The sequence below is a fragment of the Nyctereutes procyonoides genome, unplaced genomic scaffold (assembly GCF_905146905.1).
Source record: "Nyctereutes procyonoides isolate TBG_1078 unplaced genomic scaffold, NYPRO_anot_genome, whole genome shotgun sequence".
Lineage (NCBI taxonomy): Eukaryota > Metazoa > Chordata > Mammalia > Carnivora > Canidae > Nyctereutes > Nyctereutes procyonoides.
Genome location: NW_026575129.1, coordinates 5,324,077 through 5,339,281, shown reverse-complemented (window position 1 = coordinate 5,339,281; position 15,205 = coordinate 5,324,077). Strand labels below are relative to the sequence as shown.

The 15,205-nt window shown below is 40.2% G+C and overlaps 1 protein-coding gene and 1 pseudogene across 1 annotated transcript in view; both read right to left on the bottom strand.

The window, feature by feature from the left end:
• The window catches only part of RASGRF2 (Ras protein specific guanine nucleotide releasing factor 2), a 236,943-nt gene that overhangs the window by 92,675 nt on the left and 129,063 nt on the right, over positions 1 to 15,205 (bottom strand). Inside the window, exons 16-17 of the mRNA XM_055342302.1 lie at positions 5,656 to 5,781; positions 2,089 to 2,178 (exon numbers count right to left, since the gene is read on the bottom strand). Of these exons, the coding sequence (XP_055198277.1) occupies positions 2,089 to 2,178; positions 5,656 to 5,781 (216 nt within the window). The remainder of the gene's footprint in view (positions 1 to 2,088; positions 2,179 to 5,655; positions 5,782 to 15,205) is intronic.
• On the bottom strand, positions 1,399 to 1,879 carry LOC129521072 (transcription factor BTF3-like; annotated as a pseudogene).

Genomic DNA, 15,205 nt, shown 5'->3' with positions numbered 1-15,205 from the left:
CTTTCCCAACCACATCCAATGCAGCATTTGTGGCAAAATAGTGGAGTAGAATGACATGAGTCTGCAAAGATTTCCATTCAGTTGATATATATATATATATATATATATATATATATATATATACACACACACACATATATTATGGAATATAATTATATATGTAATTACTATGGTAGTTCATGCTCAGTATAGAACATCTCTCTGTTCTTACTTCAGTTTAGGAAGAATTCACACAGATAGTACCTACCAGCTACTATTGTTGAATACAGGTTCATAGGCTTTGGCATTGGAGTTTTTTGTGGTGGGTGAACAATGGCTAATTAACAAAATACACACTCACTCATGGTTCTACAAAGCATGATGATCAGAACCCATTGGGCAGGTTTAGGTGAAGACATTGACAGCACCAAGGTGGTTTAAACCACATACAGATTTGTTTTAAAAGTCCTTCTTGCACGTGAGAGAAGAAGACAGGGATAATGAATTATGACTTCCAATTATTAGAATATTTTAAGTTCTTCTTCATTACCTGGAAAATTACCCAGGAGCAATTCAGTAAGCATTGTGGAGCTACTGGAAGTGATTATAAGTCAGCTCAAGCAACAGCCCTTCCGTCCTCCTTCCCTCCACAAGCCTTCCTTCCCGCCTTGCATATGCTTTTATCATTGTAGTCAATTAAAAAGGAAATATTTGTTCCTTTTGTAATCTGGCTAGAAAGGTTAGAGAACTCCATAAAACAACATGGAAGAAATAACACATCCTTCTGTGATACAGAAGTTCTTAAAAGTATCATCCACACAACACCTGTGTAGGACTTACCTGAAGGTGCTTACTTAAAAGACAGTCTGTGGATGAAGGGGAGTGGGGAGAAAGAGGCTTCTGGCTAAAAACTGAGTAAGCCGTGGGAATAAAAGGCACAGCAGAGGGAATACAGTCAATAACATGGTAGCTACACTTGTGGTGAGCATAGCATAAGGTGTGGGGATGTTGAATCACTGGGTTGTACGCCTGAAGCCAGTGTATCGTTGTGTGTCAACTATACTCAAATTAAAAAAAAACTAAAAATAAGTAAATAAATAATACATCACTAAAAGACACACTGGCTTAAAATAGGAGCTGGGAATAGGCATTCTTTTTTTTTTCCCTACGCAAAGAACTTTATTAACCTTGTTTCAAACCTTATTCCCAGGCTTCTTCAGCTTAATTAGCTGCAAAGAATGAATTGTGTATAAGCAAAAACTGAGAAGAGCTGCAGTGTCCAAGAGGCTTGGGCTTAAAAATATTAGAGATCTAGATTTTATCAGATCCATGAACAAATTTTTAAAAAGCAGTCATAATATAAAATAGCAGCTCCCAATCACTTCCTCAAGTTTTATCTTCTTCAGAAGTTGACTCAATTCAGTTTGCTTCATTCTTGGAAGCTTCATCAAAATGCTCCACAAGATCTGAAACTTCATCATCATCATCCTCTCCAGTAGCAAGCGGTGCTTTTCCATCCACAGACTGTTTGGGCAGAGCTTCAGCCAATCTTCTTAAACTAGTCAGACTGTCTGCACCAAGCTGGTTTAACACACTGGGTAGCGTATCTGTCGGCTGGTTTGTTTCCGCATGGCCTGCGATGGTGAAAGTGTTCACCGCCAGCGATGCCTGAACTTCAGGGTTGTTAAAGTGGATCACTGTTCCTTGGTTTGTGAACATATTCACTTCTTCAAAACCAGAGATATTGCTTACCCCTACCTTCTTTAAGGAGAACTGAAGTTTTTTTTTTATCATCTGCTGTAGCTGTTCTATGAACCACCTTCTCTCGCTGAACAGCTCCTCTCCCACCAGTGTGCACTTGTGCTTGCAGTTTGGCGAGTATCTCCTGGCTCATGATGGTTTCTTGTGGGAGCGGAAATGGGACCACGTGGGGGGAACAGGGTTGGCACTCAGGGGGTCTCAGGTGGACCAGCCCAGACCAGGTGCACACATGTGGGGACGCCGGGACCAGGCATTCTTAATGAGCTGCCCAACGCTAACCAACACACTGGCAGGCAAGAACACTGATTCAGGATAAGTTACTCTACGTAGCTGCTCACCCCTACTCACCTGGTGGACTTCCATGTCCTGCAGCCGCCGTGGCAATTGCAAAAGCAGAAGCAGGAGAAACAGAGCAGTGGGAGTTGTCAGCCGTCTGTCCTGGTTATTTAAAAGAATGGAAATATCATGGTGAGGCAGATGGGTAATATTCTGTAATGAAAACTCTTATTTTCATTTCTGCACTGGATGAAGGATTGGGCCCAATGCCCTGTATTGTCCTTGTTAATAGAAAAAAAAAAAGATTTTACATCAGTAATTTTACTCTAGGTATATACCCAGCAGAACCGAGAACATATCCACACAAAAACCAATACGTAGTTCTTGTGTGAATATCCCTAGCAGCATTCTTCACAATAGCCAAAGAGTACAGACACCTAAATGTCCAACAACCACCGAATGGGTAAACCAAATGTGGTATATTGATACAAGGGAATATTATTTAGCTACCAAAAGGAATGAAGCACTGATACATACTACACCATGAATGATCCTTGAAAACATTATGCTAAGGGAAAGGAGTTAATCACAAAAAGTCATGCATTGTATGATTCCATGTATATGAAACGTCTGCAATAGGTAAATCCACAGAAAGTAGATTAGTGGTTGCCAGAGGTCAGAGGGAGAGGAGAAAGGAGAATGACTGCTAATGGGTACAGGGTTTCTTTCGGGGTAATAAAAATGCTCTATGAGACAGTGGTGATGGCCGCCCAGTCTTGTGACTCTATAAAAGCCACTGAACTGTATGGTTGATAAAGGCAAACTTTATGGTATGTGAATTATATCTCAATACAAAAAAAATAGTTCTTAAAATTTCCTGCATCAAAAAAAATCCCCACATTATACTACGGATAGAATTTTCTTCTCAAATCACCTTTAAAATGAGGATGCATTCTAAAATCAAAAGGATGCTCTGAGCACCCTTGTGCAGCCCCTTCCTTCTTCAGATACCTTACATACAGCGTCTGATAATGTGGATGCCAACCTCACTGTTTTTCCTCATTCACGCTTTTAGTGAAAATAATTCACTGTGGTTCTGACCTGCAGGGTTTTCATTAGTTTGCCCCTAAAGTGATACAGTCACGCTTAAATTGAGTAAATATGAGGCGAAGCAGAGCTACTTAATATGCCCAAGTAGAAAGCAGAGAACGGCTCCACCCTCTCCTTTAGCAGCAGCAATTAAATATTTGTGGAACAAGGTGGCAAGTAGACAGATGAACGGGCAAAATTTCAGCTAAATGGCAAGGAAATGTGTGACACTGTCCCCATTTGGATCCTCCGTTTTCTCACAGATTTCAGCTTCCTTCCCATGTTCACATGTCTCTAGGATTTAGTCACATCAGAGAAGAAACAAAGGACTTAATTTAATTCACAGACAGGATGAGGATTTCCAAATAATGCTTATGTAAATTTAAAGTTTTCATATATGGATATAAATATGTGAAAAAAGACTATAAAACAGAGCCCTGATAATAATGACTAAGTGAAAATAGTATTTGTTTCTTATGTTAGTAGAGTTTTGTTTCCCTGGATTTTGGCCCCAGACTCTTCCAGGTTACCATGAACTTATGTGGTGACGGTCAAGGAAGTTGCCAAGGCCTGGACTTATCAAAGCTCTAAGAGTAGTAAAGAGATTTGGCTAAGCTCCCTAGTGGACCCGTAACAAGCCAGGGCCAGTCCTGCTTGCCATTTGCATTTACCAGAGCCACTCAAATGTCAGGGTGACCCATGACTGATCAGGAGCCTGAAATGGCTCCACTCCCCCAAGACTGATAGCCATCTGGATGAGTCGTCATCGTCGTCGTCGTCGTCTTCTTTTTTTTTTTTTTTTAAGACTTTATTCATTTATTCATTAGAGACACAGAGAGAGAGAGAGGCAGAGACACAGGCAGAGGGAGAAGCAGGATCCCTGTGGGGACCCCGATGCAGGACTCGATCCCAGGACCCCTGGGGATCGTGACCCAAGCCAAATGCAGACGCTCAACCATTGAGCCACCCGGGTGCCCCCTGGGCGAGTCTTTTGACAACAGCCTGACCCAGGTTAGCTTCTCTTGGATCTAATCGCAATGACAACTTCCACCACAGAGCCAAGGCTACAAATGAAGCAGCCGTTTGGAGTATACACTCTCCCTTTTGCTAAACAGCTCTACTCGAAGCAGGAGTACAAAAGTCAAAAACTGTTTACATTTTACTTGGATTACATGGGGTGAATCTGGTTTCATAACTGAATAGTTTTCTCCTCCAGTTTGAAATAACTAACTTGAAGGGAAAGAAGGAAATATTTCAAAAACAACTGTTGTGTTGTTTTTGATTAGTAAAAAAAAAAAAAAAAAAAAGTGTAAGGATTAACAACACATCCCTTTACTTTGTTTTTAAATATTTCTAAGGTTTAAAAAGTGTTTAAAGTTTGTAATCCTAGAAGAGGAAAACATTATCTGAATGCATACCTAATGGCAAACCACTGTAAAAATGTTTCAAAAAACAACTGTTATTTGGATTTTTTTTTTTTATTTGAACAATGGGAAAATCAAAGATTTCTACCTTTTGGTCTGACAGGTTTTCCTCCAATTAGAGGACATTTGGTATGTTCTAAAACAAAGTATGGGTAATGCTTTATAATTTTAGTAACTATAGAAAATATACCAGTTCCTGCCACATGAACAATAATGATAACTGGGGTCCCATGCAACTAGACCTTATTTTATTTTAAAATTTTTATTTAAATTCTATTTAGTTAACATAGTATATTATTAGTTTCAGGGGTGGAATCCAGTGATTCATCAGTTGCATACCACACCCAGTGCCCATTCCATCGGGTGCCCTCAGTAATGCCCATCACCCACTTACCCCATCCCCCATCCACTTCCCTTCCCGCACCCCTCAGTTTGCTTCCTAGAGTTGAGTCTCTTAAGGTTTGCCTCCCTCTCTGTTTTTATCTTATTTTTCCTTCTCTTCCCCTATGTTCATCTGTTTTGTTTTTTAAATTCCACATATGATTGAAATCCTATGTTGGTGAGGATGCAGACAAAGGGGAAGCCTCTTATACTGTTGGACGGAATGCAAACTGGAAAACAATATAGAGCTTCCTTGAAAAACCAGAACTAGAACTACCCTACAGCCCAGCAAATGCACTACTAGGAATTCATCCAAATGGACCCGATTTTAGGTGAAATACTGTTCTTAATAAGGTCCCTCCAAAATTGTGGTGTCTCAAATGAGTCTATTTTATATAGAAACTACATTAGGATTCACGACAAGGTATCAGTCTGGGAACATTTTGACAGAAGCAGCGCTGAGATTCTTCAAGAAGCCATCCTCTAAGGACAAGCCTCTTGATTCATGTTACTCCACGGGCAGTGCAGTACAATGATGGGGTCAAATCAGCATTAGTTACAGCAATGACATATCCTCAAATCCTTTATCTCTCCACTACTTGACAGCAACATTGTTTCCTTCCAACTGATTTTTATAACCAAGATCACAAAATATTTTGGGAGCAACACAGGTAAAAGAAAGGTTCAGAAGCTAGAAACTACCTTTTGCTTTTATATTTCCGCGTCTCCTACTGAGCTTACTTACCTACAGGCTGGCGATAGCGGAGATGCTGAGGCGTGGAGGGTGATCGGCAAGGTGAAAGGTCTGTGCTGTCCACCACCGGGGAACCTTCCACTCCAGCTCGGTCCACAGGGGCAGACTCAAGGACAGCTGCTTGGAAACATTGGGCATTTTAACAACCAGGCTGTGAATTCAAGACATTCTTGTCAGTCTCATGCACAGAAACACAAAGGTTTGCTATGGATAACTGCCTTTCAGAATAGCCAAGATTTTAAAAGGGCTTTAATATGAAATCAAGTCATTCCTCATAGCAGAGTGCTAATGTCACTAAATCTCAGTGCAGTGTCTTCTTTATCGCTATCTTACTGACCCTGCTGAGCCTGGCTAACCCTACCCAGTCCTCTCTGCCCAACACAACAGGTGTCAAAAAGATCAGGGGATATGCTGTGGCTTCCCTACCCTCCAGAAGAGTGGGGGAAGAGGGATATTTGCAGATTGTAAATCAGACTGGGGTCAGAGTTAGGACTTCACTAATTCTTTGCTTTGGTTACCCTCTTAAGCCAATTAGAGTTAGAATCTCTACCACTGTGGCCCTCCAGCAAGCTCTGGGAACTCCTAAGGATCTAGAGCTGTCCTCTCCAAAATGGTAGCATTAGCCAAAGATGAACTAGGTAAATTTAAATTAAAATGAACTAAAGTTAAATTACTATTTCAGTTCCTTTTTTGCACTAACCGTATTTCAAGTGCTCAGTGCCTAATGTGGCTAGTGGCTACAGTACAGGATGGCAGAGATTTACAGCATTTCCATCCTCCCAGAAAGTTCTACTGGATAGCCCTGTTCTAAAACTACAGATCAGCAGGAGGCAAGTGGAAATTTTTAGAATGAACTATTGGGGAAGTTTAAAATCATTTGAGCCTTTTCACTGCAACTAAGATCCCATGAATGAATAAAAGACACATCATTCCTGGGTCACATTAGGCTATTACTGGTGATGCTTCTGTACCACTCCTACTGGCTTATTAACCAAGTAAAATTGCAACTCTGTGCATGTTCTTTCATGGAAAAGCACTACAAAAAATTAATAAATTTCCAGCAACTCTTGTATTTCTTTTTCCTTGGGTTTTTCATTAACCAATAACAGCTGTGTCACCTCTGTTAACTTCACATTATCCCTGTCCGTGGGACTGCTCTCAGCTCAGCTCCCTTTGCCATTCCATTCAAGATTTTCCCCCAATAAACCCTTTCAAAATCCCTAATGACTTCTTGCATGTGATCTGCTTCCTTGGAAATAGGGCCACAATTCGGCTCTTTTGAAATACAAAGGGGCCAAGGAAGGGAAATGGCTCTTTCCCTGAATGACATAATTACAGTAAAGCTGGCAGTGATGCAGGATACAGACAAAAAAAATCCATGCTTAGCTGTTAGTTTTATTATTTTCTAAATAACTCTCTCAAAATTCAGTAATGGAAGGCATCTGCTCTGCAAGAGCGACCAGAATATCAAATACATGTCCTTCGGCTGATTCAACCATTCACTCCTCCGAGGCAGATGAAAAAGTCATTTAGTCAGCAATTATACTGAACCCAGAAAATTTCCCAGTGAGAGAGCTGGTCAGGCCCCCGAACAGCCCCTGAAAGGACAGGAAAGCAAAGAATAACACTGTAAGCAAAAGGCAGTTACAGAAAGAAGAAACCATGCCAGCAGGGTGGAGGGAGAAGAAGCATTTCCTTCTGGCATGTTCACTTTCAATCAAGTTCCATGCAAACAGCTTTGCTTTCAGGACTAGTAGGCAGATGTGGGCTCAAAACAAATGCTAAAATTGGGAGCACTTTCAGCCCACGGGCAGGCAATTTTCAAGCTAAGAACACAGAAACAGACACCAGGGATGTAGGCTAGGCAGCAACATTTAGGCTGGGTTGCACAGCCGTGACCTGAGTGCACACGGGTGGGTGAGAACCTCAGATACAGGGAGCAATCCTGTACCTTCCCTTTCTTGCCTGCCACTGGGTGGACTTTTGTGGAGATCCTACTGTGGGGTGGAAAACGGATGTGAGCTGGGTTGATATGTGCACTTCTTAGGAGAATCCAGGGTGGAAGAAGGTGGGGACTGCCTACTGGGAATTAAAGGAGTGCACTAATGAATAATAGGTGAGCCTGTAACAGATCTGGGGACTGAGCTGGGTGGAAAAGAAAGTGCATTCGTTTTCCCTATAAGGTTCATTGTTTTGCTCACTTTAAGGGATAGCTCCTATTTCTCTTCTTTTCCTTTATGTCATTTGAAGTTCTCTTGCCAGGAGATATTGCAAGGCTGGCATTATCATTGCAATGACAATAAAACTGGACAAAGGTCACTAGCAGTTTTCAAATGGTGTGCCCTGAAACTGTCTAACTGATCAGCAGTGAGAGAGACCTATGGCCTCAGTATGGACCTACTGGATGAAGCTGGTGTTATGCAATGAGGTTGTACAGAGTTGATTCCTGAAGTGAAAAGCCAAAAATGTATCAACTGTTGGCACAGGATTCTTATTCAAGTTTGCCAACTGTTTTAAGTGTTAACATTATGCAAAGCACATGCAAACATCTTTCAAATTAAAGACAGATCAGTGTCTCCCTTTTCTTTGCCAATTAGAATTTTCAAGACCAGACAACAGAGTTAACACAGCAGCACTCTTGGCTTCTACAGACATCGTGTACACACACACACACACACACACACACACACACACACGCTGAATCTGTCAGACTTATGCTGAAGTGTTTTATCCAAGATTTTCTTAGGCCTATTGATGACCAATGTTGCCCATTTACCAATGCAAAAATAAAAGAAAAACCTATGATTCCTTTGTTTCACTTCTTCAGAAAAATACCACAGAGCTCCCTGGTGTCCAGTGTTAATTCTGAACTTTCTACTCGCAGCATTTTCTTTATGGGAATCCACAGGATAAATTATTGTCAAGTCCCAGTAGCAAGAAAAGATGTGTCTGTACACCAGTCTATTCTTAGGTTTCATTATGAATCACATAATTGATTACTTTCATAATCCAAACCAGGGCTACTCTAGGAAGTGCAGAAGACCACACAAGTGTTGTGTTCACTCACCGTTCACTAACCATACCCTTGGCCTCATACAATTTTTCTTCATTGCTTGATTTCCTTATTAATTTTATTTTTAGCCCATGTTCCTATTTGAACTACCACTTAACAAGATGGGAAGTAAATACATTGAAAGTAATCAGAAAACAGCTACAGAAAGGGAAAAGAAATAAAGATATAAAGGGGCTGGAGAACAATCCATCATCAAAAGAAAGCTGAAGCAGCCATATCATCAGACAATCTAGATTTTAAACCAAAGACTTTAACAAGAAATGAAAAAGGGCATTATATCATATTTAAGGGGTCTGCCCATCAAGAAGATCCAACAATGGTAAATATTTATGCCCCCAACTTGGGAGTAGCTAGATATATGAATCAATTAATAACAAATACAAAGAAACTCACTGATAATAATACAATAATAGTAGGGGACTTTAACACCCTACTTATAGCAATGAACAGATTGCCTAAGCAGAAAACCAGCAAGGTAACAATGGCTTTGAATGATACACCTGACCAGATGGACTTAACAGGCATATTCAGAACATTTCATAAAGTCGCAGACTATATATTCTTTTCAAGTACACATGGAACATTCTCATAGTGGGTCTGTGAAAACAGATCACATGCTAGGTCAAAAATCAGCCCTCTAACACATACAAAAAGATTGAGATCATACCATGCATATTTTCAGACCACAACACTATGAAACTGCAAGTCAACCACAAGAAAAAATTTGGAAAGACTATATATACATGGAGGTTAAATAACATCCTACTAAAGAATGAACGGGTTAAAAGAAATTTAGAAAGAAATTAAAAAGTACATTAAAGCAAAGGAAAATGAAAACACAACAGTCCAAAACCTCTGAGGTACAGCAAAGGCAGTTCTAAGAAGGAAGTATATTGCAATATAGGCCTATCTTAAGAAGCAAGAAAAGTCTCAAATACACAACCTAACTTCATCCCTGAAGGAGCTAGAAAATGAACAGCAAATAAAACCTAAAGCCAGCAGAGGAAGGGAAATAATAAAGATTAAGGCAGAAATAAATGATACAAAACAAAACAAAACAAGAGAACCAATTAATGAAACTAAGAGCTAGTTCTTTGAAATAATTAATAAAATTAATAAACCCCTAGCCAGACCTAAAAAGAGAAAGAATCCAAATAAATAAAATCAGGAATGAAAGAAGAGAGATCACAACCAACACCACAGAAGTACAAACAATTAGAATATCATGAAAAATTATATGCCAGCAAACTGGGCAATCTGGAAGAAATGGACAAATTCCTAGGACCATACAAACTACCAAAGCTGAAACAGGAAGAAATAGGAAACCTGAACAATCTCATAAGCAGTAAAGAAATTGAATCAGTAATAATCTCCCAAAAAACAAAGGTCCAGGGCAAGATGGCTTCCCAGAAAAATTCTACCAGACATTTAAAGAGTTAATACCTATTCCTCTAAAACGGTTCCAAAAAATAGGAATAGAAGGAATAACCTCCAAACTCATTCTACAAGGCCAGCATTATCTGGATTCCAAAATCAGACAAAGACCCCACTAAAAAAGGGGTCTTACATCATAAATTTAGGCCATATACACAAGATCCACAGTTAATAACAGCCTCAATGGGAAAAAAACCAAAGGCTTTTCCTCTACAGTTAGGAATAGGATAGGGACATCTACTCCCACTATTACTATTTAACATGGTACTGGCAGTCTTAGTCTCAGCAATCAGACAACAAAAAGAAATAAAAAGCATCCAAATCGGCAAGGAAGAAGCCAGACTTTCACTATTTGCAGACAGCATGATACTCTGCATAGTAAACTCAAAATACTCCACCAAAAAATTGTTAGAGCTGAAACACAAATTCAGAAAAGTTGCAAGATATAAAATCAATGTACAGGGGCCCCTAGGAGACTCCATCAGTTAAATATGCAACTCTTGATTTTGGCTTAGGTCACAATTTCAGGGTAGTGGGATTGAGTTCTGAGTCAGACTATGCGCTCAGTGGAGTCTGCTTAGAATTCTCCCTCTCCCTGTTTGTACTCTAAATAAATACATAAAATCTTAAAAAAAAAAAAAAAGATTCTCTCTCTTCCTTTTTTTTTTTTTTTTAAAGATTTATTTATTTATGATAGACATAGAGAGAGAGAGAGGCAGATACACAGGAGGAGGGAGAAGCAGGCTCCATGCCAGGAGCCCAACGTGGGACTCAATCCCAGGACTCCAGGATCGTGCCCAGGCCAAAGGCAGGCGCTAAACCACTGAGCCACTCAGGGATCCCCCTCTCTCTCTTCCTATCCCCCTCTTCTCCTCCCATCCACCTTCCCCCATCATATTATCTCTCTTGCTGAAAAAAATAAATCACTAAAAACAAATAAATAAAATCAATGTACAGAAATGTGTTTCATTCTATACACCAATAATGAATCAACAGAAAAATAAATCAAGGAATCAATCCCATTTACAATTGCACCAAAAACCAAAAGATACCTAGGAATAAACCTAACCAAACAGGTAAAAGATCTGTACTCTAGAAACTATAGAACACTTCTGAAAGAAATTGAAGAAGACATAAATAAATGGAAAGACATCCCATGCTCATAGATTAGAAAATGTTGATACTACCCAAGGCAATCTACACATTAATTTTTTTGAAGATTTTATTTATTTATTAATGAAAGACACACACAGAGAGAGAGGCAGAGACATAGGCAGAGAGAGAAGCAGGCTCCATGCATGGAGCGCAATGTGGGACTCAATCCCAGGTCTCCAAGACCATGCCCTGGGCTGAAGGCAGACGCTTAACCACTGAGCCACCCAGGCATCCTGCAATCTACACATTTAAAGCCATCCCTATCAAAATACTACCAGCATTTTTCACAGAGCTAGAACAAACCATCCTAAAATTTGTAAGGAATCACAAAAGACTTTGAATAGACAAAGTAATCCTGAAAAAGAAAAACAAAGCTGGAGGCATCATGATTCTGGGCTTCAACCTATATTACAAAGCTGCAGTCATCAAGGCAATATGGTACTGCCTTGATGTGGAGACATGTGGAGCAGAACAGAGAACCCAGGAAGGGGCTATATGGTCAACTAATTTTCAACAAAGCAAGAAAGAATATCCAATGGAAAAAAAGACAGTATCTTCAACAAATAAAGGGAAACTGGACAGCAACATATAGAAGAATGAAACTGGACCACTTCCTTATACCATACATAAAAATAAATTCAAAATGGATTAGAGACTTGAGTGTGACACCCAAAACCATAAAAATCCTTGAACAGAGCACAGGAAGATATTTGCAAATGATGTATCTGATAAAGGGTTAGTATCCAAAATCTATGCAGATTTTATCAAACTCAACACCCCAAATAATCTGGTTAAGAAAGGGGCAGAAGACATGAATAGACATTTTTCCAAAGAAGATATCCAGATGACTAACAGACACATAAAAAGATGATCAACGTCACTCATCATCAGGGAAATACAAATCAAAACCATGATGAGATACCACCTCACACCTGTCAGCACTGCTAAAACTAACACCACAAGAAACAAGTATTGGTGAGGATGTGTAGAAAGGGGAACCCTCTTGCACTGTTAGTTGGAATGTAAACTGGTGCAGCCACTATGGAAAACAGTATGGAGTTTCCTCAAAAAGTTAAAAATAGAACTACCCTACAATTCAGTAATTGCACTACTGGGTATTTATCCAAAAGATACAAAAATACAGATTCCAAGGGGTATTTGAACCCCGATGCTTATAGCAGCATTATCAGCAATAGCCAAACTACTATGGAAGGAGTTCAAATGTCCAGGAACTGATGAACTGATGAATAAATAAGATGTGAGATATATATATCTCACATTTATCTCCAATATACGTTGGAATACTACTCAGCCATTGAAAGAAATCTTGTCATTTACAATGATGTGGATGGAGCTAGAGTGTATTATGCTAAGTGAAGTAAGTCAGTCAGAGAAAGACAAATGCCATATAATTTCACTCATATATGGAATTTAAGAAACAAAACAGATGAACACAAGAGGGGGGAAAAGAAAGAGAGAGGGAAGCAAACCATAAGAGACTCTTAATAATAGAGAACAAACTGAAGGTTGATGGAGGGAGGTGGGTGGGGGATGGGCTAGATGGGGGATGGGTATTAAGGAGGGCACTTGTTAGGATGTATGCAAGTGATAGACCACTGAATTCTATTCCTGAAACCAACATTGTGCTTTATGTTAACTAACTAGAATTTAAATAAAATTTTTTTTAAAAAAATAATGATGCAAAGAAGTGGGATGGAATAAATAAGTGGCATGGGAGGCCTGGGGGGCAATCAATGAGTGATAAGAGGGTGCACATTAGTGGATGTGAATAAGAAACACAGGACAAAGGAGCTGGCATCTCTGGAGGACAGTCTGGCTACAGTGTGCTTCATCAAGTGCCATGGGGCCCACCTGACACAATCCTGGAACTTCTCCATCACCCAGAGTGAGAACAGCTCTGCATTTAATGATGAGCTGGAACAGCAAAATGACATTTCTCACTCATGAACCATGTGGATAAACTAACTCTTGAGAATCTAACTGTAAATCATTTGTTTTCAGAGAAATGTGGTGAAACTAGAGACATTATTAATCCCTCAACTATTTTTCTTTTTTTTTTTTAAGATTTTATTTATTTATTCGTGAGAGACACACACAGAGAGAGAGAGAGAGGCAGAGACATAGGCAGAGGGAGAAGCAGGCTCCATGCAGGGAGCCGGACGTGGGACTCAATCCTGGGTCTCCAGGATCACGCCCTGGGCTGAAGGCAGCGCTAAACCGCTGAGCCACCTGGGCTGCCCTCGACTGCTTTTCTAATGTGGCAGAGAACCTAATATATTTTTTAAAGGTTTATTTATTTATTTGAGAAAGAGAGACTGCATGTGCAAGCAATGGGGAGCTGAAGGGAGGAGTGGCAGCAGGTTCAAAAGGAGAGGAGAGAGATAGAAGCAGACTGCCACACAGGGCTCTTTCTCATGACCCAGAGACCATGACCTGACCCAAGAAATCAAGAGTCTGATGCTCAACCAACTGGGCCACCCAGGTGCCGCCCCCCCCCCCCCCGAGAACCTAATATTTCTACCACACCATCATTCATAGGTTTTCTCCACCTCTAGCCACTGGTAATAAATGATCAACACTGCCACATGACAAGCTCTCCAAGTGCCACTGGTTGTGACCACAATGACTGCACGTCTGTCCAACATCTAGTAGAATTTGTCTGTGTCCTTCCTGCAGAACTTAATCTAATTCTTATTTATCTTGGTCTCCCTGAGTCTAACTTGATCCAGGAAAAAAACTACTGATTCCTACCAGTGACTACACCTTCATCTTAGATAGTAGGGCAAACAGGTTTTACATGACATTGGACCATCACGACACTCTGGGCTTCGGAGTTGAGACCAGAAGGAGGGAACTTGGTGAACAATGTCACCATCTGTGTGTAACAAGCCATGGTGAGCAACGGGCAACTTGACTGAGGACCTCTAGAACTGTAACATGTATTTAGACCAACCTCAAAGCCATGAATGTCTGACACTAACATGCCTAATCCTAAAGCTCTCCTAACTCAAAATAACACAAGAATTCAGACTTACTCCCAGACTCCTCTCCTTACTGCATCCACTTAAAGGAGGGAACAGAACTTCCTATATTCTGGGGAATTCCTGTCCTTCCCTGAGCACCATGACCTGGGGGTGGGGGGGCTGGGGAGCAGGGAAGTCTATGTTAAACTTCCCTAAATCACTCTCTCCACAGAGGTTCACAGGCACTAATGTTGGATTGAACCCCACTTGCACTTGTCAGCTTGCATGTTGCCTCATTATTCCTGAGAAGAATCCATTATGATTCTACTAAAGCTTGTTGTTCTAATGACTTTTTAATTATCTTCCTCCTTGCCTCCTCCTTAGTTGCTAACTTGTCAATTTAACGAATTTCTTGTTTAAAAGGGTGCTACTTTTCATGATGACAACCATCCAGGTAAAATTCCATTTAGTATTTCACTCAGGAAGCTTATTTTTAAATTATCTGAGTTAGGAAGTACAGAGAAGCTTCAAGCACGTAGAAAAGCAAGAGTCTACGCTTCCATCTGGGTGATCTTCGTTGAATTTTGGACACTTTGATTCCCATTTTTTAATGTTATCAGTAAATAAATCAGTTATCATACAGCAAAAGAAAAAAAAAGCTGTTTGCTAATTTGGCTATGAAACCTTTTTTATTTTCATCACAGAAACACTAAACACAACAAATGTCACCTCCTCTAACCCCTACATTTTACCAAGCTGCAGAAGGTAAGGTGACAGGACACAAGACTGCTGGTGAGTTAACTCAATGTTTTGCCTGATTCAATCATGAAACAAAAATTCACTACCTGCCAGGAACTGGCCAAGGCACCGAGAGTACAGAGACCAACAAGATAGA